Source organism: Jaculus jaculus, chromosome 2 (assembly GCF_020740685.1).
Source record: "Jaculus jaculus isolate mJacJac1 chromosome 2, mJacJac1.mat.Y.cur, whole genome shotgun sequence".
NCBI classification, from domain to species: Eukaryota; Metazoa; Chordata; class Mammalia; order Rodentia; family Dipodidae; genus Jaculus; species Jaculus jaculus.
The window spans coordinates 51,042,039-51,067,370 of record NC_059103.1 but is presented as its reverse complement, the minus strand read 5'-3'; the positions used below and the strand labels follow the sequence as shown (position 1 = coordinate 51,067,370).

General features: G+C 41.7%; 1 protein-coding gene across 4 annotated transcripts in view; it reads right to left on the bottom strand.

The window, feature by feature from the left end:
- Positions 1 to 4,306: 4,306 nt before the first annotated feature.
- The window catches only part of Ppp4r1 (protein phosphatase 4 regulatory subunit 1), a 59,802-nt gene continuing 38,776 nt past the window's right edge, over positions 4,307 to 25,332 (bottom strand). For all 4 annotated transcript variants that reach the window (XM_045143135.1, XM_045143133.1, XM_045143134.1 and 1 more), the window contains 10 exons: positions 24,612 to 25,132; positions 20,352 to 20,530; positions 18,697 to 18,792; positions 16,118 to 16,303; positions 14,756 to 14,917; positions 10,249 to 10,349; positions 8,637 to 8,757; positions 8,417 to 8,551; positions 7,326 to 7,467; positions 4,307 to 5,392 (listed from right to left, as the gene is read on the bottom strand). In XM_045143135.1, the coding sequence (XP_044999070.1) occupies positions 5,229 to 5,392; positions 7,326 to 7,467; positions 8,417 to 8,551; positions 8,637 to 8,757; positions 10,249 to 10,349; positions 14,756 to 14,917; positions 16,118 to 16,303; positions 18,697 to 18,792; positions 20,352 to 20,530; positions 24,612 to 25,132 (1,807 nt within the window). In that variant the 3' untranslated portion in view covers positions 4,307 to 5,228. The remainder of the gene's footprint in view (positions 5,393 to 7,325; positions 7,468 to 8,416; positions 8,552 to 8,636; positions 8,758 to 10,248; positions 10,350 to 14,755; positions 14,918 to 16,117; positions 16,304 to 18,696; positions 18,793 to 20,351; positions 20,531 to 24,611; positions 25,133 to 25,332) is intronic.

The window sequence follows — 25,332 nt, the reverse complement described above, 5'->3', positions numbered from 1 at the left end:
CTGAGCTACATATCCCCAGCCCCTAGAACTCTTTAAGGAACATAATTTCTGTGAAACAAAAGCAATTTTCTGTAGGAGACAGTGGAGTTAAATGGCTCAATGGAGTTCACTTCAGAAAACTACTTTAACAAAATGTTTGTTAGTGTTGGGAGTTTTGGATACAGTTATGTGTTCTCAAGGTCAAAGCTGCCATTGGGTTAAAACATTTAAGAATCACAAAGCGGGCTGGAGAGATGGCTTAGTGGTTAAGCGCTTGCCTGTGAAGCCTAAGGACCCCGGTTTGAGGCTCGGTTCCCCAGGTCCCACGTTAGCCAGATGCACAAGGGGGCGCACGCGTCTGGAGTTCGTTTGCAGAGGCTGGAAGCCCTGGCGCGCCCATTCTCTCTCTCCCTCTATCTGTCTTTCTCTCTGTGTCTGTCACTCTCAAATATATAAATAATTAAAAAAAAAAAAGAATCACAAAGCTACCTGCTTTGCAGTTCTGGCAAGGGTAGGAAAGCTGAACCACTCCTCCCCTTCGCACAAGTCAGGATCTGGTCTACAGAGAAGTGATCTGTGCAGACTTAACAAGGTTGCATTCAACCACATCAGGGTGCCCTGGGGGAACCACAGCCCTGCTCTTGAATGCACTGGAGTAGCCTACAGACACCATTTATTTGCTACTGTGAGCCAGATGACGTATCCCCCAGCGAGGAGAGAAGAGAATTGGCGCACCAGGGCCTCAGGCACTGCAAACAAACTCCACAACTTTCGGCACCTAGTGAGCATGTGCAATCTTGTGCTTGCCTCACCGTTGTGTGTTTGGCTAACGTGGGATCTGGAGGGAGATCGAACAAAGGTCCTTAGGCTTCACAGGCAAGCACTCTCTCCAGCCCAGGTGACAGATTTTTAAAGAGGCCATTGCTCCACTTTGAATTGCTAGTTCCCACCCCTCACTCCCTCGATAACTGAACTTAGCTTTGTGCTAAGTTCAGTACTCTTCCTCTGAGCTGAAATCTCCAGTCCACCTCTCTCCCTTTGCTCGTTGCTTCTGTCTTCTGGAACATTGCATAGAAGGGGCACACTGTGTGTTGGGGACACTTCCTCTGAGTTAACCCGCAGTCTTGCCACCTTTAGGCCAGCCCCTGTGTTGGGATGCTTGCTAGACATTGTCCCTACCATTCCTGATCTACTTAGCATGCCTGGCAGTTCAGGTGGCCCATGCTCACCCAGAAACTGACTAGATGGCAATCAGCCTTAAGGAGAGTTGAGGCCAAGCTGCCTCAGTGCCTGCCTCGCAGCCCGAAAAACCACAGAAGGCAGATGTTCCCTGACAACGGTGGCCAATCTCAGACACATGCTGACCCACTAGCATAGCTGCTCTCTCAGGACTCAGAGGGTTCTAACAAAACTAAAGTAATTAGAGTTCACAGCTAACTTCAAGATTTTAGAAATAAACAAATCACATGCAAAGCAACAGGAACCTTAGTATGCTGGGCATTAGGAGAAGGGGGCGCAGCCAAGGACACAGGAAATAAGTGTCTGAGTTTCCCCAAGTCAGAAGCTGCACACACTTCCAGACAAGGGGATGGTGGCAGGGATCACTGAGCTCTAAGCCAGCTGGTCAGGAGCAGCCCGTGTGCTGGAAGGGGACAGTGGAGATCGCCTGTTAGGGCAGAGGTGACTAAGAAGTGACGCCTTACCTACTTAGCAGTCCTATAAGTTCTCAGCCACACAGAATGGCCACAAGGCATTTAGTACCACTTCATATATTTGTCTATTACTTTTACTATGGTAATACATTATCATTTTCCTCACTTTTACATAATAAAATCAAAAGTTCAAGTACTGGGCTGGGGACATGGTCAGTAAAGGTATTTGCTTGCAGAGCCTTCTGGCCCAGTTTCAATCCCAGCACTCATGCGAAGCCAGATGCAAAGAAGTGCATGCACCTGTGATCTCAGCACACTTAAGGCAAGGGAGGTGGGGCCAGGAGAGTCCACAGCTCACTGGCCAGGTGGTCTTATGTTTTTTAGCAGTGGCAAGAAACTGTCACAAAGAAGGTGGAGCAGAGACACCTTGAAGTTGTCCTCTGGCTTCCCACGTGTGCACATAGAAAGGTGCCAATTGGCTTGCTGCTTTTGTTTGCATCCCTGGAAAGCTGAGCTGAAGGTCTGCTGAGCCCACTTGTCCACTTCATAAGTTTTATACTGCTTTTGGAAGCCCAGCTCTCCTTCAGCAGACCCTGTTTGTTGGACGTTAGACAAGATCCTGCACCCCTGCTGTGCTTAGAACAAGGGCTCCCGGGGCCTCCAAATACACAGGAAGATAGGGCAAGCCACATCTCTGGCCATTTCAAGAGCCACTCTTGCATTCTTCACCATGGCAACTAGTGAGGAGCTGAAATTAAAAGGTGACATGTTAAAGCTGGGTGTGGTTATGCACACCCTTAATCCCAGCATTTGGGAGGTAGAGGTAGGCAGATCACTGTGAGTTCAAGGCCAGCCTGAAACTTGACTTCAAACCCCACCCCCAACTCAGAAAAAAATGGCAACATATAGGCTTGGGAGATGGCTCGGTGGTTAAAGGCACTTATAAGTCTGCCAGCCCCAGTTCAACTCCAGTACCCACGTAAGTCTACATCAGGTGGCAAGTGGATGCAAAGTAGTGTATGGGGGTCTGTGATCCCAATGTGCCTATGACAGTGGGAGGTGGGCCAGGAGAATCCAGAAACTTATGGGTTACTTGGACTGATGCCCATGAAGTGGCCAAAACAAAATGTCAAGGGAGACCCTCTCTCAAGCAGAGTGGTGGAGAAGACAAATATATCCAGGTTGTCTTTATACCTCCACACATGTGCTGTGGCACACAGGTGCCCTCCTCCCACCTGTCACACAAACCATATACACCCAGACACAGACAGATAGAAGGGATGATGTGGTGGTTCTTTTTTCTTAGTGTGAATTTCTCTAGATTATTCAAACTGGGAATGGACTTGAATGGACTATATTAAGGTTGCTGGATGATACAGGTGCCTGAACTCAGATCTAAAATTAGTGATATCTGGGATGGAGAGATGGCTTAGCAGCTAAGGCGTTTACCTGCAAAGCCAAAGGATTTAGGTTCGATTCCCTAGGACTGAGTTAAGCCAGATGCACAAGGTGGCACATGCTTCTGGAGTTCAACTGCAGTGGCTGGAGGCCCTGGTGTGCCCGTTCTCTCTCTCACCTGCCTCTGTCTTCTCAAATAAATAAAGTTTTTTAAAATCAGTGACACCTGAGCCCAGGCTGGGAGGGGAGCTGAAGGGCACGCCTCAGTGAGGTATCAAGCAGCCACAGGAAGCTCTAATACACCATAGTTTCAAATTCTTTCCTCTAAAATACACTGTTGTCATTGCCAGTGCTTGTGAACACTGTAGTTGTTAATGCAAGAGTCTAATGTAGTTTGCAAAACTAAACTGAGGGCAAAAGTGTATCACTGTCATAAGGAATCTGTACTTGAAAAGTTAATAAACTAAATGAAGTTGAAGGTGCATTTGACTCGGCACCTGCCTTCAGAGGCCTTTGCCAAGACCCAATGCTCGTACCTGCTACTTACCCACCTAACATATTAGCTGTGGATTTCTTTATACATGACTTCATTCACAGTGCAGTTTGTTCACCTACATTTTAAAAAACAAACATTTTATTTATTGAGAGAGAGGGAGGGCAGATAGACAATGGGCACACCAGGGCCTCTAGCCACTGCAAACAAACTCCAGACACATGTGCCACCTTGTGGCTGACGTAGGACCTCTGGCTTTGCAGGCAAGCGCCTTAACTGCTAAGCTATCTCTTCGGTCCCACCTATATTCTTAACACAGGCACTTGGGTTATATTGCAAGAATAAGAAACCAAAGTCTGGTCTGTAGGCGTTTATGTGGGAAGCTGACACATGCACCTCTCTCTTCTGGCTTACTGTGGCATTCCCACCAGCTGGGTAAGTAAGAGAAGCACCAGCGGGAGCTCTGCCAGGGGTTTCCAGATGACCTCATCTAACTGCAAAAGAATCTTATGCCAAACAGGGAAAGTTTTACTAATTCCCATTTTACAGATGTGGAAGGCAAGGCTCAGAGATGCTTTTCTGTATCTCAGGAACTTCAAGACAAACCTTGAGGTAGCTTTTTATACTCTGCCTGATCCTTGGGGCTACAAGTGGGAGCTTCAGAAGGCCCTACTGTCTGTCAAGAGCAGAAATGGTCAACACAGGCAGATTCTCCAAACACTACTGAACTAATTCAAGACAAACATTTTAATCTAGTTTCCCCCATTTTATGCTAAATTATTACTACTGTCACGAATTGCATTTATTTGTAGACATCTAGAAAACAAAGTGTATATATATTCTCTTTATAGATCTTATCAATTTTATTTGGACAAGAGAACTTGTACCACGATAGTTCTAACAGCATGATTAAAGACCGCACACTCCCAGAGTGCTTACAGGTACGTACAGCACAGGAAGAAAAAGCTGCACCTCAGAGCTGACCATGATCAAGTTCAAAACTCCTGCCATACAATGTTTGTGCTAAGAAATTTCCTTGAGGTCATGACCAGCATGAAGGAATCCAGAACAGAGATACTCAGCAGACATTTTATACATGTGTACAGCAATATGCTGCACGGAAGAGTGAAAATCAGATTCTATTTTAGTGTTAGCATTAAGCCCTTAGGAGAAATCCAACAAACTCTCCTGTGCCATGTATATATGCCAAGAACTAACCACACTCAGGGCTGGGCCAGGTGGCATGGAGCCCAACAGCTCTATGCCTGGAAGAAACGGTTAGGCTAATACTGAAGGTCTTTCATATCCGGTGCACATCCGCCTTCTGGGCATAAGAATGTCATTTATCAGTCATTAAATAAAACCAGGAGAAAGCAATGCAGGTCTCTGGGAACCTCGTCCTTTCCATAAGGAAAATGCTCTGCCAATTCAAGTTTCATTCAGTCAGGAAGATGAAGAAATGAGTTAAGGCTTCGGTGACGATTATAATCCTCTGAGAAATTACTTTCCCTTAAGTCAAGATAAGGTAATAGTGTTTACTGTACTTTCTCTTGACTCTTAAAACCCCTGGTATCAGGTATAGGCAGCCTGCACCTGCAAATGAGTTAGCAGGAGGAAGGCCTCCCCCGACAGCTGCCCTGGACTGGTACAGGGCAGCCAAACCTTGGCGCTTGTGGAAGCAGGAAGGACGCCATGGTTTTAGTTGTCTAATAGGTTGAGGAAGCTGTGCTCATTGCATCTTCAGAGATTTTGGTACTGGCAGGGTGGATACTTGCGAAGTACTTAACATCACTGTCTCGATCCATCTGCAGGGCCATGATGGTTTGTTCCACAGCCTCCTGATGACAGCTGGCAGAAGCTAAGAAATACTCTGAAAACAGTATGTGCAAAATTAGTCTACACTGATTAGTCTGACATGTTAGAGATTACTTAAGTATAGTTTAGTCAAGAATAAAAATTTCTTCTGGGCATGGTGGTGCACGCCTTTAATCCCAGCACTTGGGAGGCAGAGGTACGAGGATTGCCGTGAGTTCTACACAGTGAATTCTAAGTCAGCCTGGGCAAAATGAGACCCTACCTTGGAAAAAAAAAAAAAAAGAATAAAAAGTTCTTAATCACTACAAATACATTTTTCTATAAGTGTAAACACAAGCTACACTTACTTATAAGTGGTAATTCAAACTGATTTGTTACAGGAAAAAATGAACTAGAATAAAAGGGAATTGTGACATTTATTCTGATTATGTTTATGACAGACACAATCTACTGATGGGCAAGGAGAGCTAAGGAGCAGAAGGAGTATTAAGTAGTTAAAGCATTTGCTTTCTACTTATTAGTAAAAAAGGAAATGTTTCCAAACACTTCTCTGCAAAGAAAGCCAGTACTTTGTACCCTTTTTATATTTCTTTCTTCTTGAAAAGTTTTTAAATTTATATGAAAATAAAAAAAATACTGACTTATTTGACATTTATTCAAACTTCTTCTGGCCTTCATGAATTCATGCACTTGATTTTGTGTACTTGGAGGTGGCAGTCACAACACCAAAAGTAACTGAATATATTGAGCTTTTGTTTATGGCAAAATGAGCTTTACAGGGTGTGCCTGACCTCAGTCTGATGAATGAGGAGGAAGGAAAACACACTACCTGGACCCCGAGCCATAGGGCAGACATTAAGTGGCACACTTTAGCCAACACCTCTTTACAGTCATTAGTCAAAGTCCAGTTATAGAAAAGAGTAAGAGAAAAGGAGAGAAGGAGCCTGCTGCCATTGCAAATGACTCCAGACACATGTATTACTTTGTGCATCTGGATGCAACCCAAGCCATCAGGGTTTGCAAACAAATACTTTTGACTGTTAAACCATCTCTCCAGCCTTAATGTCCAATTTCTTTAAAAAAATTATTTGTTTATTTAAAAATTTATTTATTTACTTATTTATTAGAGGGAGAGAGAGAGAATGGACATGTCAGGGCCTTCAGCCACTGCAAACAAACTACAGATGCATGTGCCCCCTTGTGCATCTGGCTAACATGGGTCCGGGGTGGAATTGAACCTGGGTCCTTTGGCTTTGCAGGCAAATGCCTTAACTGCTAAGCCATCCCTCCAGCCCTAATGTCCAATTTTTAAGACCACGAAGTTTTAAGTTGTAAAATAACACATGCTCAGGATAAAAGAAGTTTCAAAAAAACAAAAAGTTTCCAGCTGGGGCACGATGGCACACACCTTTAATCCCAGCACTTGGGAGGCAGAAGTAGGAGGATCGCAGTTTGAGACCACCCTGAGACTACATAGTGAATTCCAGGTCAGCCTGGGAGCAAGACCCTACTGTGGAAAAAAAAAAAACAAAAACAAAACAAAAAAAAAAACAAAAAAAAAAAAACAGAGCAAAAAAGATGTTTCCACCCAAATAGCAGAAGCCCAATAAAAAGTTCCTTTAATCTGTATGATCTGGAGAAAAGCACCTGGAATATCTTAAATACGTCTTTCTGCCAGATTATTTTCTAGGAATACATACTAGTTCTTGTTAGATGCAATCCAGCAGTCTTTCCTTCTTTATACCTTATAACAGTCTCCCATACTTTAAAAAATTTTTTTAAAAATATTTTAATTTATTGCAAGTAGAGATAGAAAAGAAACAGACAGAATGGGTATGCCAGAGCCTCTAGCCACTGCAAACAAACTCCAGATGCACACACCACCTTGTGCATCTGGCTGTATGTGGATAATCGGGAATCCAACCTGGGTCGTAGGCCTCGCATGCAAATGCCTTAACAGCTGAGCCATCTCTCCAGCCCACACGTACCTTTTTCAAGGAGTGTTTGTCTTAATGTTTTTGCAAGCAGCACTCTAACATTTGGAACCCTGTCGTTTGCCAAGGTTAACAAATGTGGCATCAGATGCACAGCAAACTGGTCCATGGGGAGGCAGTCATCTTCAATGACGGTCTGGTGGAAAGAAGCAACATCTTCAGGTCTGTCTGTCAGGTCAGCTAGTGGATGGTCACAACAGCCAACAAAGCCTTTACTAGTAACTGCATTAGGAGCTAGGAGTTTTAGCTCCTACTATTTTTTTTTTTTTTTTTAACCAGTATTATGGGTACATAGGAACTCAAACAAAAATGACCTAAATGAAATGGGGAAGGTAGTGGAGGGATATGAAGACACAGTCAAACAGGTAAACTAAGTCCTGCTTAACTCAAAGAAGACAGAAAGGTTTTGTGTTTTCACCAACAGAAATGGTGTGTTTTAAGCAGGCATGTTTACACCGATGGCAGCATTGTATAAATGTTTATTAACACAATTTTTATGTGTCATAACAAGTCATTTTATTTTTTAAATTTAAAGTGAGAGTTATCTCCCTATATGTTCAGATGCAGCCCCTGCCCTCCACCCTGGAAACAATTTCACTGTACCCCACGCTGACCTGGAACTCTGTAGTTAAGGCCTTAAAACAGCTCTCCAGGTGGTGGGATTAAAAGCATGAGTTCCCACACCCACTGCTCAATTTGGTTGTTTGAGACAGGGTCTCATGTAGTTTGGGCTAGCCTTGAATTTGGTCTCCTCCTGCCTCTACACCCCAAGTGATGGATTACAAGCATGAACTGCCACACTCAATTTCAGACAGTTTATAAACTGCTCTGCAGAGACCTGGGGTGGTCAGTCATACTTTCATTTCAGCCTGTGCTGCACACACAGGTGTGTGCATATGGTAAGTGGATGTGCGGCCTTTAGAATGGACGGTTCAGCTAACTGAGTAGTGCCAGACAGATGCCTGCTTTGAGGAGTGGATAACCACATGAACAGCCAGACAGTACCTTCCCCTTGCAACAAAGAGGAGGGTTTGAGAGGCAGGACTTAGGAGAAGAACCTTCAAAAATTGGTGCAGCTTCCTCACCTGGCAGACAAAGACAAAGGCTTGTCGCCCAGACCACTTGGGGCACCTGCCGAAGTTCTCCACTAGCTCATGGATGAGGTCGACACCAAAGGTTGGGGGGGTGGCAGTGTTCAGCTTCTTCACCATCTCACCAACCTAGAAGGAAGTACAGAGTGAGGCACAGCTTTGTGCTGCCATCTTACACAATGGCAATGGAAAGAGTTTAAAGCTTAAAACATACCAACTTGTAGGAAATCCAACGAACAGAAGAAACTTTGTCTGCACACAGATTCAGAGCAATGGGACGTAAATAGTCATAAACATCTCTGGGGCTATATAACTCTAGAAGTAAAATCAGCTGTCTACAAAGACAAATGACAAAAATACAGTTAAAACTCAACCAAGGTTTCAAAATAAGTAAGGCAAAAATAGGTTGATTATCTGAACATTTGTAATGCTGCATACCAAGCACTTCTGAAGTCAAGTCAGACAAGCAGTCCTCACCTGAACAGAGCTACTTCTAGTCTCTGCTTATCTGGCAATGCATTTCACTACCATCAAGTTCAAGTTATGTCTTTTTCCTGAGGAACACAGGGAGGAAACAGCTGTGTTTACTGTGCTGTTGAGTACCCCACAAAGGTCCAGGTATCACATTATTACAAAGCACACTAAAGTATTCAGGGGTGGAGACACAGCAAAGTGTTTCCCACTGTGTTCTACCGGAACATGGTGCATGGTTTCCACACAGCACGCAGAGAAGGAGCTAACACTCAGCCTCCAAAGCTGCAGTTACCGGAGGAAAGCTGCAGCAGGCCAGGTTGCCCATAGTGCACTTGTCCAGACTCCAGGACCCTCTCAGGGAAGGGGAAACTGCTAGAGGCAACAGAAGCTGGAAGTCCTCTCAGGGCATCCAATGGTAATTCCCATAGGGGCTAGCCCCTCTGTCCAAATGGAAGGGACAGGGAATGGTCACCTGAGTGGAGCATGCCTTCAGACAGCTGCCACAGTAAGGTGAGAAATGCCAGCTGAAACTATGGCCAGCACCCATGGCCCTAGGGGTTGGCATGCTAGTAAGCACCAGGGCGCCTGGGACCAAAGAGCATAAGCCTATCTGGAAGGCTCCTGATGTCCACAAGGTACCTGCCTTCCCTAGGTCAGGACAGAAAGTTGGAGAGCGCCACAACAGGCAGAAAGGAACTGACAGGTGTCAGGGGTCTCTTTCCCCTACCAAGCAAAAGTCTAGGTGGCTGTGGAGGGGACTCAACCCTGTGGTCCCATGAATTCACGCAGATACAGCAGCTGGGGGAGAAGTGCTCTACCCCAGAAAACCTTCCTGAGCCCAGACCCTCTTCTTCCACTGCTAGAGGAAGGGAAAAAGACCTGGTCCAGACTGACCATGGGTGGGATAGAGACTGGCTACCACTGGGAAGAGACAGAACCTTTGAGAAAGCCAAGACACCAAAGGCCAACCCAGGACTAAGGCAAGGCACAAGGGGAGATTCCCCTGCCTAACACATCCTAGTGCAGTGCGCAGAGTGAGGGTTGACAGCAGAGGACAGAATATCACACTAAAAAAACAAGAACCCACTAGAACTCCAGTCCCCCCCCCCCGCCCCCCGCCCAGGGGCATGACTCAAGTGACAAGAGAAGCACCACAGTACATGGAAGGTGCCCACAGTCAGTTGAAGCCAACTAGATATGTTTGTACCCATGTCACAGAAACCAGGGCCAGAAGACAGCATTACAAGCAATGAACAAAAAACAGAACACAAAACAGACAATGTGTACGGGGGTGGAAACGCAGTAAACACGGACACTCCCAAGACACAATCTAGTACACAGTTAGAACTTACTCAGCCAGCTCAGCTCGAAAGCGCCAATTCCTACTATTATCTGTCACCAAAAACTCCTGAAGTTGATAAAGGTATTCTCTTCTTTTGTCAATATGAAGAAGCTAAAGAAATAAAATTAAAAAAAAAAACTTGTACTTAACGAGCATAAGGCACAAATATTTCTTTCATTAGACTGTTTAAAAGTGGCTATAAGTAATATTAATTATTCTGAAAAAATGTGGCCTTTTTTGACTTGCTTATTAAACTCACTTTCCCTGATTAACTCCATTTACCTCTAGTAGTCACTATCTCCCTTGGCAATAATCCCTAACTAAGCCCTTTAGGACCATGGCCACAGGACCCCAGGCTGAGCTCATCCCTTATACAGGCGGGACCCTCATTACCTTTCTCTCTGAAGGAAGCCTAAGGACCCAGGTACAATTCCTCACTATCCACATAAAGCCAGCTGTATGAGGTAGCACATGCATCTGAGTTCATTTGCAATGGCTAGAGGTCCTGGTGTGCCCATTTTCTCTATCTGTCTTTCTCTCAAATAATAACATATATTTTTCTTATCTTTGTTTTTTCTTCATGAGAGAGTGAAAGAGAGAGAACTGGCACACTAGGGCCTCCAGCTACTGCAACCGAACTCCAGATGTGTGTGCCACTTTGTGTGTATGCACGACCTTGCACTTGCATCACCTGTGTGGACATGGGTCCTGAGGCTTTGCAGGCAAACGCCTTAACCACTAAGCCAACTCTCCAGCCCATGAAATATGTTTTAGTGTTTTATTTATTTATTTAAGAGAGAGAGAAAGGAAGAAGTAGAGAGACAGAGGCAGACAGAGAGTGAGTAAGTGAGTATGAGCACCACAGGGCCTCCTGCTACTGCAAATGAGCCTGGGTCATTAGAAATTTATAAGCAGCCTGGTTGGTGGCGCACACCTTTAATCCCAGCACGGGGGGGGGGGCAGAGGCAGGAGGAGCACCGTAGTTCACGGCCAACCTGAGATGACAGAGTGAATCCCAGGTAAGCCTGAACTAGAGTGAGATCCTACCTCGAAAAACAAAACAAAACAAACAAAAAACCAAGAATTTGTAAGCAAGTGCCTTTAACCATTGAGAAATGTCTCCAGCCCCTGATAGACCAGTTTTTAAAAGTGCAGGCTTACAGTCAAGAAGAAAACCCCAGAAACTGATTTAAGTGGAAACCAACATAAATGTAGATGGACTAGGTGAGAATAACACAGAAAGGGTGCCTGAACTGAATGTGGCACTCTAACTCACACTGTCATGGGCATGTGAACACAGCCTGCTTGACCCTCACTATCAAGTTCAATTCACATTGAAGACATTGGGAATAATTCTAAAACTATTTTATTTACATAGTTCAACAAATTATACATATATATTTTGTTGTTGTTTTGTTTTTTTTTTTGAGATAGGGTCTCACTCTAGCTCAGGCTGACCTGGAATTATTTGTATTGCTTGAAAAATTTTATCATGAAAGAAAAAGAAAATGAAAATAAGAGGAAATGGTATTAGATTAGTAATAGTTCATGGTAAGAAACTCAAAATGTTTGAGATAGGCATATTTAACCTCTCCTAGACATTACACAAAGTTTATATGTCACGTCATATGACACTCTGTTAATATGCACAAATTTTAATGTATCAGTTGATAAACTTAATTTCAATTAAAGAAATAATTCAGTAATTTAAAAACTTGGCTTCTGCCTCCTGAAAAGGCCTAAAAGAAGCAGTAAGCACATCCTGTGCACAGATATGACTTCCAACATCCCATGCCACTGATAAGGACTGGGGCTCCCTAAGAACATACTGTGACTCAGAAAATGCCAATGGCATTAAAAACATGAAGTTAGGGCTGGAGAGATGTCTTAGTGGTTAAGGCACTTGCCTATGAAGCCTCAGGACTCAGGTTCAATTCTCTAGTACCTCCATAAGCCAGATGCACGAGGTGGCACATGCATCTGGAGTTCGTTTGCAGTGGGTAGAGGCTCTGGTGTACCCACTTTCTTTCTTAATAATAAAATAAAAGTAAAATATTTTTCTAAAACCCAGGAAGTTAGGTAAAATGCTCTAGATTTGAGAATACAAGAATCATTATCACTTAAATTCAATACATGCTTTCTGATTAGATTCAGAACTGAGGCAATACTAGAAAGGATATTGTTATAATAATTAGAGAAATTTCTGTACATATATATATATATATATGTATATATATACACATATTATATCTATATCTTTATATATGTAAGATACTATGACATTGGGTGTATGTTTTCCAAAAAAGTAGGATTACAATCACTTCTGAAAGGTGACTTCAAGGCAAGATAATAGAAACAATAGTATTTAAAGATTACTGAGAAGGAAAATACTTGGTAGCAGAGGCCAATAAGTTAAAAAGGAGACATAAAGGGAAGAGAAAGGAAGAGAGGAGGATACTTAATAGGTTGATATTGTATATATGTAAGTACAATGATTGTAATGGGGAGGTAATATGATGGAGAATGGAATTTCAAAGGGGAAAGTGTGGGGGTGGGGAGGGAGGGAATTACCATGGGATATTTTTTATAATCGTGGAAAATGTTAATAAAAATTTAAAAATTAAAAAAAATTATTTCCAGGGGGGAGGGAGGGAATTACCATGGGATTTTTTTTTATAATCATGGAAAATGCTAATAAAAATTTTTAAAAAAAGAAAAAAATTTTTTTTTTAAATTTAAAAAAATATTAAAAAAAGATTAAAGGTTTTTTTTTGTTGTTGTTGTTTGTTTGGTTTTGTTTTTTCAGGCAGGTCCTCACTTCTAGCCCAGGCTGGCCTGGTACCCAAAGGCCTCAAACTCATAGCAATCCTCCTACCTGAGTGCTGGGATTAAAGGCATGCACCACCATGCCCAGTTTAAGTTTTTTTGTAACAAAAAGTATTAGGCTCCTGCACTCTGGAGATCAAGCAGAAAAAGACACAAAAGAAAGAGAGAGAGAGACAGAGAGAATATTAGCCTGCCAGGGCCTCCAACTGCTGAAGTCCAGATGCACATATCACTGTGTATCTGGCTTTACGTGGGTACTGGGGGATTGAACCTGGGTCATTAGGCTTTCCAAGCAAGTGCCTTAACCGCTGAGACATTTTCTCTAGCTCACAAATAAATAAATAAATAAATATATATATATATATATATATATATATATATATATATATATATATATATATTAGTTTTTTGAGGTAGGGTCTCGCTGTAGCCCAGGCTGACCTGAAATTCATGCTGTAGTCTCAGGGTGGCCTCAAACTCACGGCAATCCTCCTACCTCTGCCTCCCGAGTGCTGGGATTAAAGGCGTGCACCACCACGCTCAGCTCCCACAAATATTTTTTTTTTTAATTTTTTTTTTATTTATTTATTTGAAGCGACAGACACAGAGAGAAAGACAGATAGAGGAAGAGAGAGAGAATGGGCGCACCAGGGCTTCCAGCCTCTGCAAACGAACTCCAGACGCGTGCACCCCCCTTGTGCATCTGGCTAACGTGGGACCTGGGGAACTGAGCCTGGAACCGGGGTCCTTAGGCTTCACAGGCAAGCGCTTAACCACTAAACCATCTCTCCAGCCCTCCCACAAATATTTTTAAAAAGAAGTAAGATACAAAGGTTTGTAACTATAACCTAACATCATTTAAAAATGAGCTTTAGAACTGGACACAGACTCATCAGTTAAAAGCACTTGCTTGTAAGCCTGATGGATGTGTTCAATTCCCCAATACCACAAAGTCAAATGCAAAAAGTGGCATGCATCATTTACAGCAGTAGAAGGCCATGGTACACTTGTTCTCTCTCCCTTCAGCTCTCTCTCTCAAATAAGAAAATAAATTAATTAATTAAAAAAATTAGTTTCATACTGGCACAAGACCTGCATAATATGCCATCATGGGTGATGGAGCAGAATTATTAAAAAAAAAAAAAGACATCAAAATAGAAGAGGGAATAGTTGAAAAGGAGTTCAGTGGGAGGGTGATAGAGAACAGAAGAAAGTTATTGGAAAGGATTATGACCAAAATATATAATGTACATGTATGAATATTGCCAATGAAAAGTTAAAAAGATAAAAATGAACTTTAGCATAATTAGTTTTACTTTTTGAGACAGGGTCTTGCTATGCAGTCCAGTCTGACCTTGAATTTGCTATGCAACCCCCGATCAGAAACTACGAAATCCAGTCTAACCTTAAACCTGCGATTCTCTGGCTTTAGCTTCTTGAGTGTTGGGATTAAAGGTGTGCACCACAATTAGCCTACTTGGTGGTAAGTTAAAAAGTTAAGGTAACACCAGCAAAACTAATTAGAATGGGACTATTTCTTAAGGCACAACTTAACAAAAGCTCATGGCTATATTTCTAAAAACAGAACACATGGAAACCTTACTATCTCTCTCTGTCTTACACACACACACAAATTAAGGTTTAATGTAGACTTTTAGCATGTTTTTTATGCATAAGAATTCAACAGATACCTTTAGAAAATCATGCAAGTGTTTAAGAACACCTATTCTGACTTCATCGAGGTCTTTTAAAAACCCATTAAAAATTGGAACCAGGTCTGCAGCTGTCAACTGGTCTCCAAGAATAACTGCAAGCTCGTGGATAGAGAAGGCTAACGTTCTTCGAACCTTCCACTGTGGAAAAAAAGCATTGTTAGAAAGCTGAACACAAAGCACTTAGTACTTTGAATATTATTAAATTAGAATAGTAACTAAGATGTCTACTATGTGTCACAAGCATAGTAAAAATATGAAACCCCTATACTGTGCTTATTATTTCCCTTACATTATGAAGAATACTTGATAATTACTAATACTTTTGTAGATCTTTGAATACTGTATCTCTATTTGCTGATGGCCATGTGGATGGGAAGTTATCTTGTACCAACCCACTCCCAGATCTCCAGGTACTCCTAGGATTTATACAATAAAGACTGAAAACTGCTGACCAGGGGACCAAACACTGTGACAACTAGGCCTGATTGTACCCATGGCACCAAGCCCATAGTCAGCATGTAGGAATAGTTGAAACAGATAAATGCATTACCCTGGGCCCTGATTTCCTGACCTCATAGGTCACAGGAGGAATTTAAACTAGATTCTCTCAAGATGATTCCAACTTCCAACTCATGGAGTATAAGGCACCCAAGCCTTGAAAGAGCACTCAGTAGTGACTGTGAATTTACTTCCTCAGTGTGAGTTTGCCCAATCAACTGTTTTCTTATTAATACATGAGTTCACTTTCACTAAAAGATCTGAATTTTGTTGTCATTTTTTGGGGGGAGGAGAATGGGAAAGAGGGTCAAAGTGTTGGCATGTAGAAATCAGACTAAACAGCAGGAGTGGGGTGGGGCTAAGTTATCCAAATACAATGACCTAAGTCAACATTCTTTCTAAAGGTATGGGGGTGAAGTGGGATCAGAGAGAACACCACCATTAAACTGTCTGTGTTCTGCAATATTCTGGGAACCCAGGGGCTAGAACCCTAGTGCTAGTAATACTGCAGCTCTGTTAGGCTTGAAAAATCTTCTGTGGATTAACTTTAGTCAATACATATTTCCCAAGTTAAGAACTTAAGTCACAACAAATGTGATACCAATTTGTGTTAGATTAAACAATGAAAGAATCAAACCCTGAAACACTGACTGCAGAAAGAACTTTTCTCTCTCTTTCCTTCCCCATCCCTTCCTTTTTTCTTTCTTTCTTTTCTAAAATGATACTGAGGATTAAACCCAGGGCTGTACCACTAGTCCACAGAAATTCAGATTTTGAAAGGCAAACACTGTGTCTTCCACATGCATACCCAACAAGTGAGTACCTTCACTGCTCCCTCACCTGCATGTCTGATGCCAGTGTCTCATAAGTCTCCCTCAGACAGTGCCAGTTCTGCCTGCCAAGTGTCAGAGCCACCCCAGGCAGACTGTATGCACAGTGCTTTGCAATTTCAGTGTCGACCGTCTGCGCTCGAGAGGGGTCAGTCATTGACAAATACTGATCTAGCAAAGCTTGAGGCACAACATCCTAATGAAGAAAGTGATGACACAGCTTATTGAGTACTCAAATGCATTTTCATCAGGCTAGATATAAACTAGACAAAATCACTTTAAAATACATTAATATTAACATTAAAAATTTAAGTGTAGTAACTAAGAATAAGAAACATATAAGGAAGATATGTATATACAAATACACATATAATTAAATAAAAGCAACTCTAAAAAAACAAAGAATAAGGTCTTAAAAGAGAAAACAGCATAAAGGTCAGGAATGATGAAATGTAAATGTTACAGTTATTCAAAATTATTTTAACTATGTAATATTACTTAAATATTTAAATGTATTACAAATGAAGTCATACCTCCCCATGTAACAGAAACTTTTAAGCTCTACTCATGACCATAAATGTGACTATGGTAAAACTGATTTGACATGATTTAAAACATGTCAAAAATGTACCTTCCCAGCCGGGCATGGAGGTATAACTCACACTCAGGAGGCTGAGGCAAGTGGATCACAATTCTGAAACCTGTTTGGGCTATATACACCTAGCAAGACTGACGGAAAGGGAAAGGGAAAGGGAAAGGGAAAAGGAAAGGGAAAGGGAAGAAAAAGAAAAGAAAGCAAAGCCAGCCACCTTTCTTAGATGGAAATTTTAAAAAAATAGTGTGCCTGAGCCGGGTGTGGTCCCAGCTCTCTAGAGGCAGAGGAAGAGCGCAGTGAGTTCAAGGCCACCCTGAGACTAAGTAGTGAATTCCAGGTCAGCCTCGGCTAGAGTGACCCTACCTTGAAAAACCAACAACAACAACAAAAAAAAAGTGTGCTGGAAAAGAAGATGGGGGTTAAATGGGAGATGGGAGACAAAAGAAAATAATGGGAGGGGATTATGATCAAATACATTATATACATATGTGTAAGTTGTCAAAAAAACTTACTTAAAAAAAGTTAAGAGTGCATATATCCATTTGGATACTATGAGGAAAAACAATGTACACAGTCTTGCTAATATATGTGCAACATACTTCTGGAAGGAGAGGTAAAAGAAACATTAATTGCTTCTGGGGAAGTAAAATGGGTAAGAGGACGTGCGCACATGGGTGGCGCATACCTTTAATCCCAGCCTTGGGAGGCAAAGGTAGGAGGATTGCTGTGAGTTCAAGGCCAGCCTGGGACTACAGAGTGAAAGTTCCAGGCCAGCCTGGGGTATGAGTGACACCCTTACCTCAAAAGGGGGAGGCTGGAGAGATGGCTTAGTGGTTAAGGTGCTTGCCTGCAAAGCCAAAGGAACCAGGTTCAATTCCCCCGGACCTACATAAGCCAGATGCACAAGGTGGCACAGGCATTTAGAGTTCATTTGCAGTGGATGGAGGCCCTGGTGTACCCATTCTCTCTTGCACACACTCTCTCAAATAAATTAAAATAATTTTTTTTTAAGTATCAGAAAGCTGGGCATGGTGGCACATGCCTTTAATCCCAGCACTCGGGAGGCAGAAGGGGGAGGACTGCCATGAGTTTGAGGCCATAGAGTGAATTCCAGGTCAGCCTGGGCTAGAGTAAGACCCTACCTCAAAAAAACAAAAGAAGTGAAAATAAAAAGGATGAGAAAGACAGAAAGGAAGGAATTCCATAGATACCATATGTAAAAAAGAAATATGACAACAAATATAAAAGAATGAGATGATGCACCTAAGGACCAACTTCAGTGGTGGTGTCTGGTGACATCAGCGTGGTCAGGCTGAAGGGCTCCCATCTATGTGCTCATGATGATGCCGAGGGAGTACATTTTCACAAAAGAAAAGAAATGCAAAGCACAGTGAAGCCACCACATTTACAATTTCTGGCCAGGTAGTGGCACACACCCGTAGTATTAGCACTGGGTAGGCTGAGTCAGGAAGAACACTGTGAATTCAAGACCAGCACTATACAGTTAAGTATGAGGCCAGCCTGAACTACATAGTGAGCTCAAGCCTCGATAAATAAAGAGAAAAGCACAAATAAAATTTCTGAAATCAGAATGTAATTTAATATCACTAACTCTTTATGATGTCTGTAGGCATTTTTTCTTTTACATTTTAGTCTTAAATTGAGCTATATCTCCCAATTCTGGCATCTTAGACATGGGAAAATAACTAGGAAGCATGAGATGACTGTACTTGCCTTGAAATATAAAAATGGGAACATGTGTATGTTTACATACCCCTCCAAAATATGTCAAGGAGTCAGCAGGAGATGTGAAGGGAAGGGCCTGTACTTTGTGTTATTTTTTGCCATTATCTGGATTTTCTTATCACAAGCATAATGCACTAGTCTTAATTCTTAAAACACTCACTATAAATACAGGCAGACTAACTTAGTTAGAAGCAGGCTTCAGAGGAGGAATAAGAACTGAGACACACAGCAAGCACCTGGTCACTCACTTGCACTTTTGGTCTCCTCTCCTCATCAGGGCTGAAGCCACCACTGGTGCTCACGTCCGTGTCTCCATGGACGTAGTGTAGAGTGGTGTCCATATTCTGTCAGGAGAAAAATCTACTTCAAGAACCGCCCACCCTACCTCCAAGTTTCCACATTTAAACGATCTTATTAGGTTCCTTACCTTTTAAGACTTGTTGAAAGATACAAACACATACAGTCTTTAGGTTTTTAAGTTTATAAAAATGCCTAAGGCCTCATAAGAACTTTGCCTGCTTCAAGGCAAGCTTGTGGAACAGCTGCTAGATGTACAAAATTGAATTTTAGGGCTTAATGGTTAAGGCACTTGCTGCGAAGCCTAAGGACCCAGGTTTGATTCCCCAGTACCCACATAAGCCAGATGCACATGCATCTGGAGTTTGCTTGCAGTGGCTACAGGCCCTGACATGACCATTCTCTCTCTCTAATAATAAAATTTTACACACACACACATATATATATACCTATGCGTGTGTGTGTGTGTATGTATGTATATATATATATATAAATATACATATTTATATATACACATATATACATATATATATATATGTATTTTAAATGAGCTTTAGAAAAATGGAAGGAACCAAAAAGCAAATTTGGAAGCAATTTTGAAAGGGCCCAAATATTGTAAATTAGCTCGTTTATATAACACTGTCAGAAGGGCTCTTCCAGTCTTAGAGGCCACTGAGAGTCATGTGCAGTTTTTTTCTATTCCTATTCTTGGCTGTTAACTAACTTCACAAACAGCTGCTTCTAAGAGCCATACCCCCACACAAACAAAACACATACAAAACCCTAAAATGCAGATATATTTCAGCAGTCAAATCTCCAATAAATGTTCAGGGCTTTGCTCCAAAGCACAGGTATCATACACACATCTAGCTCCATCAGATGCCATTTCAGAAATCAGAAGTCAGTACAGCTCTACAAAACCCTCCTACTGTTCCTAATGGGCAGCACTCTTCCCTGAGCTTAGCAAGCTGCTAGGATCTGGACCACAGGCTTCTAGCACTGAGCACTCTATTTCTCCTCGGTGTTTATAAACAAGTGAGAAGAAATGGATACTGAATGGTTCTGGTTTGGAAGGAATATACTAGGGAATCTAGGAAGGATCAAATCAACAGCTAAGGTGTGCAGTGAAGACGATGCTAATATCAGTACCCACCCTCACACTCGAGTCCAGATAATGCCACGGCCCTCTGCAACATGGCCTCAAGTCCCGATCTTCTGCTCAGAATATTGTGTTGCTTGCTGCAGTGAAATGGTCCGATCAGAAACAAAGCACCTCTCCAAAAAGAAAAGGGAAGAGTTAATTATTCTTGATAAAGGGCTTTGTTTCCAGCAAGACTATGTCACTGCAGTGAGCTACATTAACATTGACTGTACTAAAATGGTCATATAGACAGGACTGGGATTTATTTGGGGGGGTATTTAATATGACACTAATGTCACAAGGACAGTACGTGGTGAGAACAATTACTTTGGCTTTATGCAAAAGGAAGAGCTACACAATTAGCAACAGATAGAACACGATGACTTGAGAGTGAGCCACACTGTTCCCCAGTGAGACTACAGGTGCACTCTGCTCTCAGGTGGTCAATACAGCCGAGGTCATTACCTCAACAGCAGCGCTGATTGAAGGCACAGAGTCATCTTGCTTTATGTTACAATCTGGCGGCTCACTGAGACCTGGCTCATCTTGCAGCTCCGACCTCTGGTCTACTCCACCGGCCTCACCCTCTTCGTGAGCGTCGAGGCTGGACGCACGCAGTGCGGCTGACAGCACCTCCACCTGTGCTGTGGGCAGAGGAGAGACGAATGCAGCTGCTGCTACATCCCCACGGCATGCCTGTCTCCACCTGCCCGTTCACTATCAGCCAACGTGTGCTTGCTTCACAACGCCACCGAAAGCTGGGGAAAAAACTCTACTGTGGTAAATCATTAGTTCTTCAGGAGAAAAAGTATAAACTAATATGCTTTCATGAGATTAAAGATGTGTGTGCACTACTGTACATTATTCTGCGTTAGTATGAAAAGAGAAATGCTATCTAGTTTGCTGAAGGCACCTCCAGCTTATTAAAAGGAGTCAATTTCAAGGTAAGTTAACTATGTTTTGGGGTAGTTCAAGAGTCAAACTGACAAGGCTTACTTACTAAGCTACTTTAGCAGAAGAGCAGTCACACAAACCCTGCCAACACAAAACAGTGACAATTACAAAGATTTTTGTGGCAGTTACATTTAAACATCTCCATCCTATTCTCCTTTATTTTTTTCCTCTAACTTTTTGACAATGAAATGACTACCTTTTGCTCCAAACACCAGGATTCTAAAAGTATTGTTTACTACAAGCCAACACAATTTACCAAGCAGTGGTTCTTCAACATTTACGACTACCTTCCTTATAAAGGAAATTCAAACTAAGGAAAAGCATTCTCTCTCCTACCCAAAGAGAAATTCAGAAAAAAAAAAAATTGCTTAGCACTTATTCCAAGTAACATTTCTTTGGGATGGATAAAATAAGAAATTTTAAATGCAAATTTACTCTTTAGCACAACCTACTAATATGTAGCAACATTTATAAAATTTCTCATCTACATGCATTAAATTCCTGGCCATCAGACAGACAAGACACATGCATGAAGAAAGTCTATTTTAGTAGGTCACTATTACTATTAATATTAGCTAAATAAAGCAAATACTAGTGTTTACTCACACGATGTTCTACTGGAGAATTTTCATAACCTCACCTGTAGTTTGTAATTACTATTTTAATTACTTTGGCTCTCCTTTTGAGGTCTTTCACTTTTCTCAAGCTAAGGAAAAAAGTACTTCAAGCTGACTATACAAAACATAATGTATAAAATGTTTTGAGCCACTAAAGTGCAGGATGTGTGAATAGGATCTCTAACATACTGGAATTGTTCCTTGAGGAAAAAAACTATCAAGTCAGAGCTTTTTACTGAAAATGTCAGACACAAGCAGATGATTTATCTGGAAATGGACTATCTGCTTCTCCTTATTTACTCTGCATTAATCCTTATCTTGAGTTTGTGTAGAATTTAAATGAGTTACACTGAACTTACCTCCTTCACAAACTGCTAAGATGGAGCCTAGTGCTGAACCACAAGGAAACCTGATGCTGACATTCTCCAGCCAGAGATGAAGGAGAACTGTCTGCTGAAATTTTAGCAGGATAGAAAGCACCATCACAAGGTATTTAAGGGAGTGGAATACACCAGTCTCTATCAAGACCTGCCTATCCCAGGAACCACAGGTATATAGTAATGGCTTTGAAAAAGAAATGTGTAAGCAACATGAAAATCTATCAACCAATCTATCTATCTATTTATCTATCTATCTTTCCTCCCCTCCCTCCCTTCCTTCCTTCTTTCTTTCTTTTTTGGCAGGCTCTCACTCTAGCTCAGGCTGACCTGAATTCACTATGCAGTCTCAGGGTGGCCTTGAACTTACGGCAATCCTCCTACTTTTGCCTCCTGAATGCTGGGATTAAAGGCGTACCCCATCACACCTAGCTTTTGCAACATGAAATCTTACTACTTTTCTTACTAATAGTTTTAGATTGCTATTCTGAGAGACAGTTGCCAGAATTAATATTTTCTCCATGGAGATTTTGGAGTTACTGGGGGACAGCTGGTATCTTCCTAGTTCTGTGTGTATTTCACTTAGCGTCACCTATTGTCATTCCCCATGCAAAGACCAATTTGACTAGAGGTTTACCATACTTAACTCTACTGATACCTGTAAAGAGCTTAGTAAAAAACAATCAGGCAAGTTGATCATACATAGGGGAGAGGATTTTTAGGTGACATGAACTAATCAAGTTTCACCCACCGACCATGGATTTATTGAAGAAACACAGTCCCTACTGACATATCTCAGAAATGGGACAACCTAAAAATCTCAAGCTTTATTGCTTTCTGGAGGGGCGGGCACAAAAGAACTACACTAAACCTTCATAATATCAATCTCTTCTGAGATCTAGAATCTTACAAACAATGATTTGTTATTTTAATCAGTGAACAGTAGGATTTTTTTTTCTAACTAGGACTGCTAATACAGGCTAATTCTATGGTTGTGCCAAAAATGTCAAGACACATGTCTTTGTGCAAGCAGTTTATGTAGTCTATGAATTCCACTGTGGTGGCCAAGCTGTGATCAGGATTTATTTATTTTCTTATTTTGCAGTGCTAAGGAAGAACCCAGGGACTGGATTATCTTTATTTTCTATTTATCAGGATTTGTAGAGATTTTCTATAATAATTTTACATTTAAAAAGTTCATTCTCTCTCTACTTGTCCCTCTTCTATTTCTGTCTCTGCTTGCAAATAAACAAAATTTAAAAAACAAAAAGATAAGTATAAATCTCTGCTAACTTAACACAGAGGTTGAATTTTCAAAGCTTACACAAAGTTTAAGCAGGTGTGATGGCTCACACCTGTTATCCCATCACTCAGGAAGGTGAGGCAGGAAGACTGCTGCATGTTGGAGGCCAGCCTGGGCAACAGAGTAACACTCTGGCCTCCTCAATAAGGAAACAACACCAAGTTCTTTATGCTCTAAAAGAACATCAAAGTTTTCACTTATCTGCTCTAAAAATGGGTATTTCTTAATATTGAGCAAACTGCCAGTTTAGCAACTGTAGTTCAGAGTTTCCAGTTAATTTTTTATTGCAGGACAGAACCATCACAAAAGCTGTTGCTCACAGTGCAGGAACCTGAGTGATGCATGTGTAATTCAATTTAAGAAAAAGCAAAACTGTGCCAGGCGTGGTGGCGCACGCCTTTAATCCCAGCACTCGGGAGGCAGAGGTAGGAGGATCGCTGTGAGTTCGAGGCCACCCTGAGACTACATAGTGAATTCCAGGTCAGCCTGAGCCAGAGTGAGACCCTGCCTCGAAAAACCAAAAAAAAAAAAAAGAAAAAGAAAAAGCAAAACTGTGCCGGGCGTGATAGCGCACACCTTTAATCCTAGCACTCGGGAGGCAGAGGTAGGAGGATCGCCATGAGTTCGAGGCCACCTTGAGACTACAGAGTGAATTCCAGGTCAGCCTGAGCCAGAGTGAGACCCTACCTCGAAAACAAAACAAAACAAAAGCAAAACTGAAAAGTAAATGACTTGTAAAAAAGCCTACAGCCTTTAAAACATCATACTCCACGGGAAAATATTAATCTATATATCTCATAGTCCTTCTTTAAAAAATGAGAACAGGGCTAGAGAGATGGCTTAGCAGTTAAGGCACCTGCCTGCAAAGCTTAAGGATCCAGGTTCAATTCTCCAGTACCCATATAAGCCAGATGCATAAGGTGGTGCATGCATCTAGTGTTCGTTTGCAGTGGCTAGAGGCTCTGATGTGACCCATTCCCTCTCTCTCTCTCTCTCTAAAATAAATAAATAAATAAAATATTAAAAAAATTGAGAACATGTAAAAAAGGTTATTGAGAACCAGAGCAAAATAGTTAAGGTTGTACTCAAGACTTAAAATTATAAATGTAAAACACTGACTAGCTGTGAAAAAAATTTTAAAAATTATGAATCAACACACCTGTACAACTATAATAAAGAATAAAATTTAGCCTATATTAAATGCATTTTTTTCCACTCAAGAGATAACATTGAACGTCTGATTCTCTTGCCCACATTTCCCCAATGGGATGACAGGCACATGCCACAATGCTTGGTTTATGTGGTGCTTGGGATTCATGCATGCCAGGCAAGCACTACCAACTGGGCCACACCCCCATCCTTAAACACATTTTGCTACAAACCATATTAATTATAATATCTTGAAAAAATTTTTAAGGTGTAACATTTTAATATGTTTTAGAATAAACAAAGATGATGACTGACTTTTCCATACCTTTAACATCTGGGTCATCCATATGGGGCTCTAGGTTTTCTATCATGTCTTCTAGTTCCTTCCGGGTAGCCATGGCAATATTGGGTGAGCTTGGCACAGGGATGCCAGGTGCTTCTCCTGGTCTCTCTGGGCTGAGTCTCTTCCCAGAGTCCTGGTCAAGCTCTATGTCAAGATCTATTTCCGGAAGAGGAGTCCTCCAGAAGTGGAATGAGTTGAACAATTCTAAGAGAGCAGAATCGAAGGAACTGGTGCCAACCTCCGGTTGGGATGCAGATTCTTGGGTACTGGATTTTTGGTCATTCTCCTCACTAGCTGCTTCCTCAGGGGACTCTGAGGACAAAGTACAGAGTAAGGAGCTGTCCACTGGAACACTTATGTCACCTGGAGAGGTCCTGGATGTCTCAGCAGCAGAGTCTTCCAGTGTGTTTTCCAGTCTGACACTGGAATTAGGGACACTGATTTCTGAAGGAACATCCTCAGAGCTGATCTGTCCACATTCTGCGATGTCATGCTCTTTGATCCTTTTATTGTTTCATTTGGGAAGAAAACAAATAGGGAAACATTGAAATAATGATTGGAAACAATCAATGATCACATACATACAGCAATGAGATAAAACAATACTAAAAAGCTTAGATTATCCACACAAAATGAATAGTTTTCTTATATTACACAATGCTTCTTTTTCCATCAGCTGTTCTGCCTTCAGAGATGTAAACAC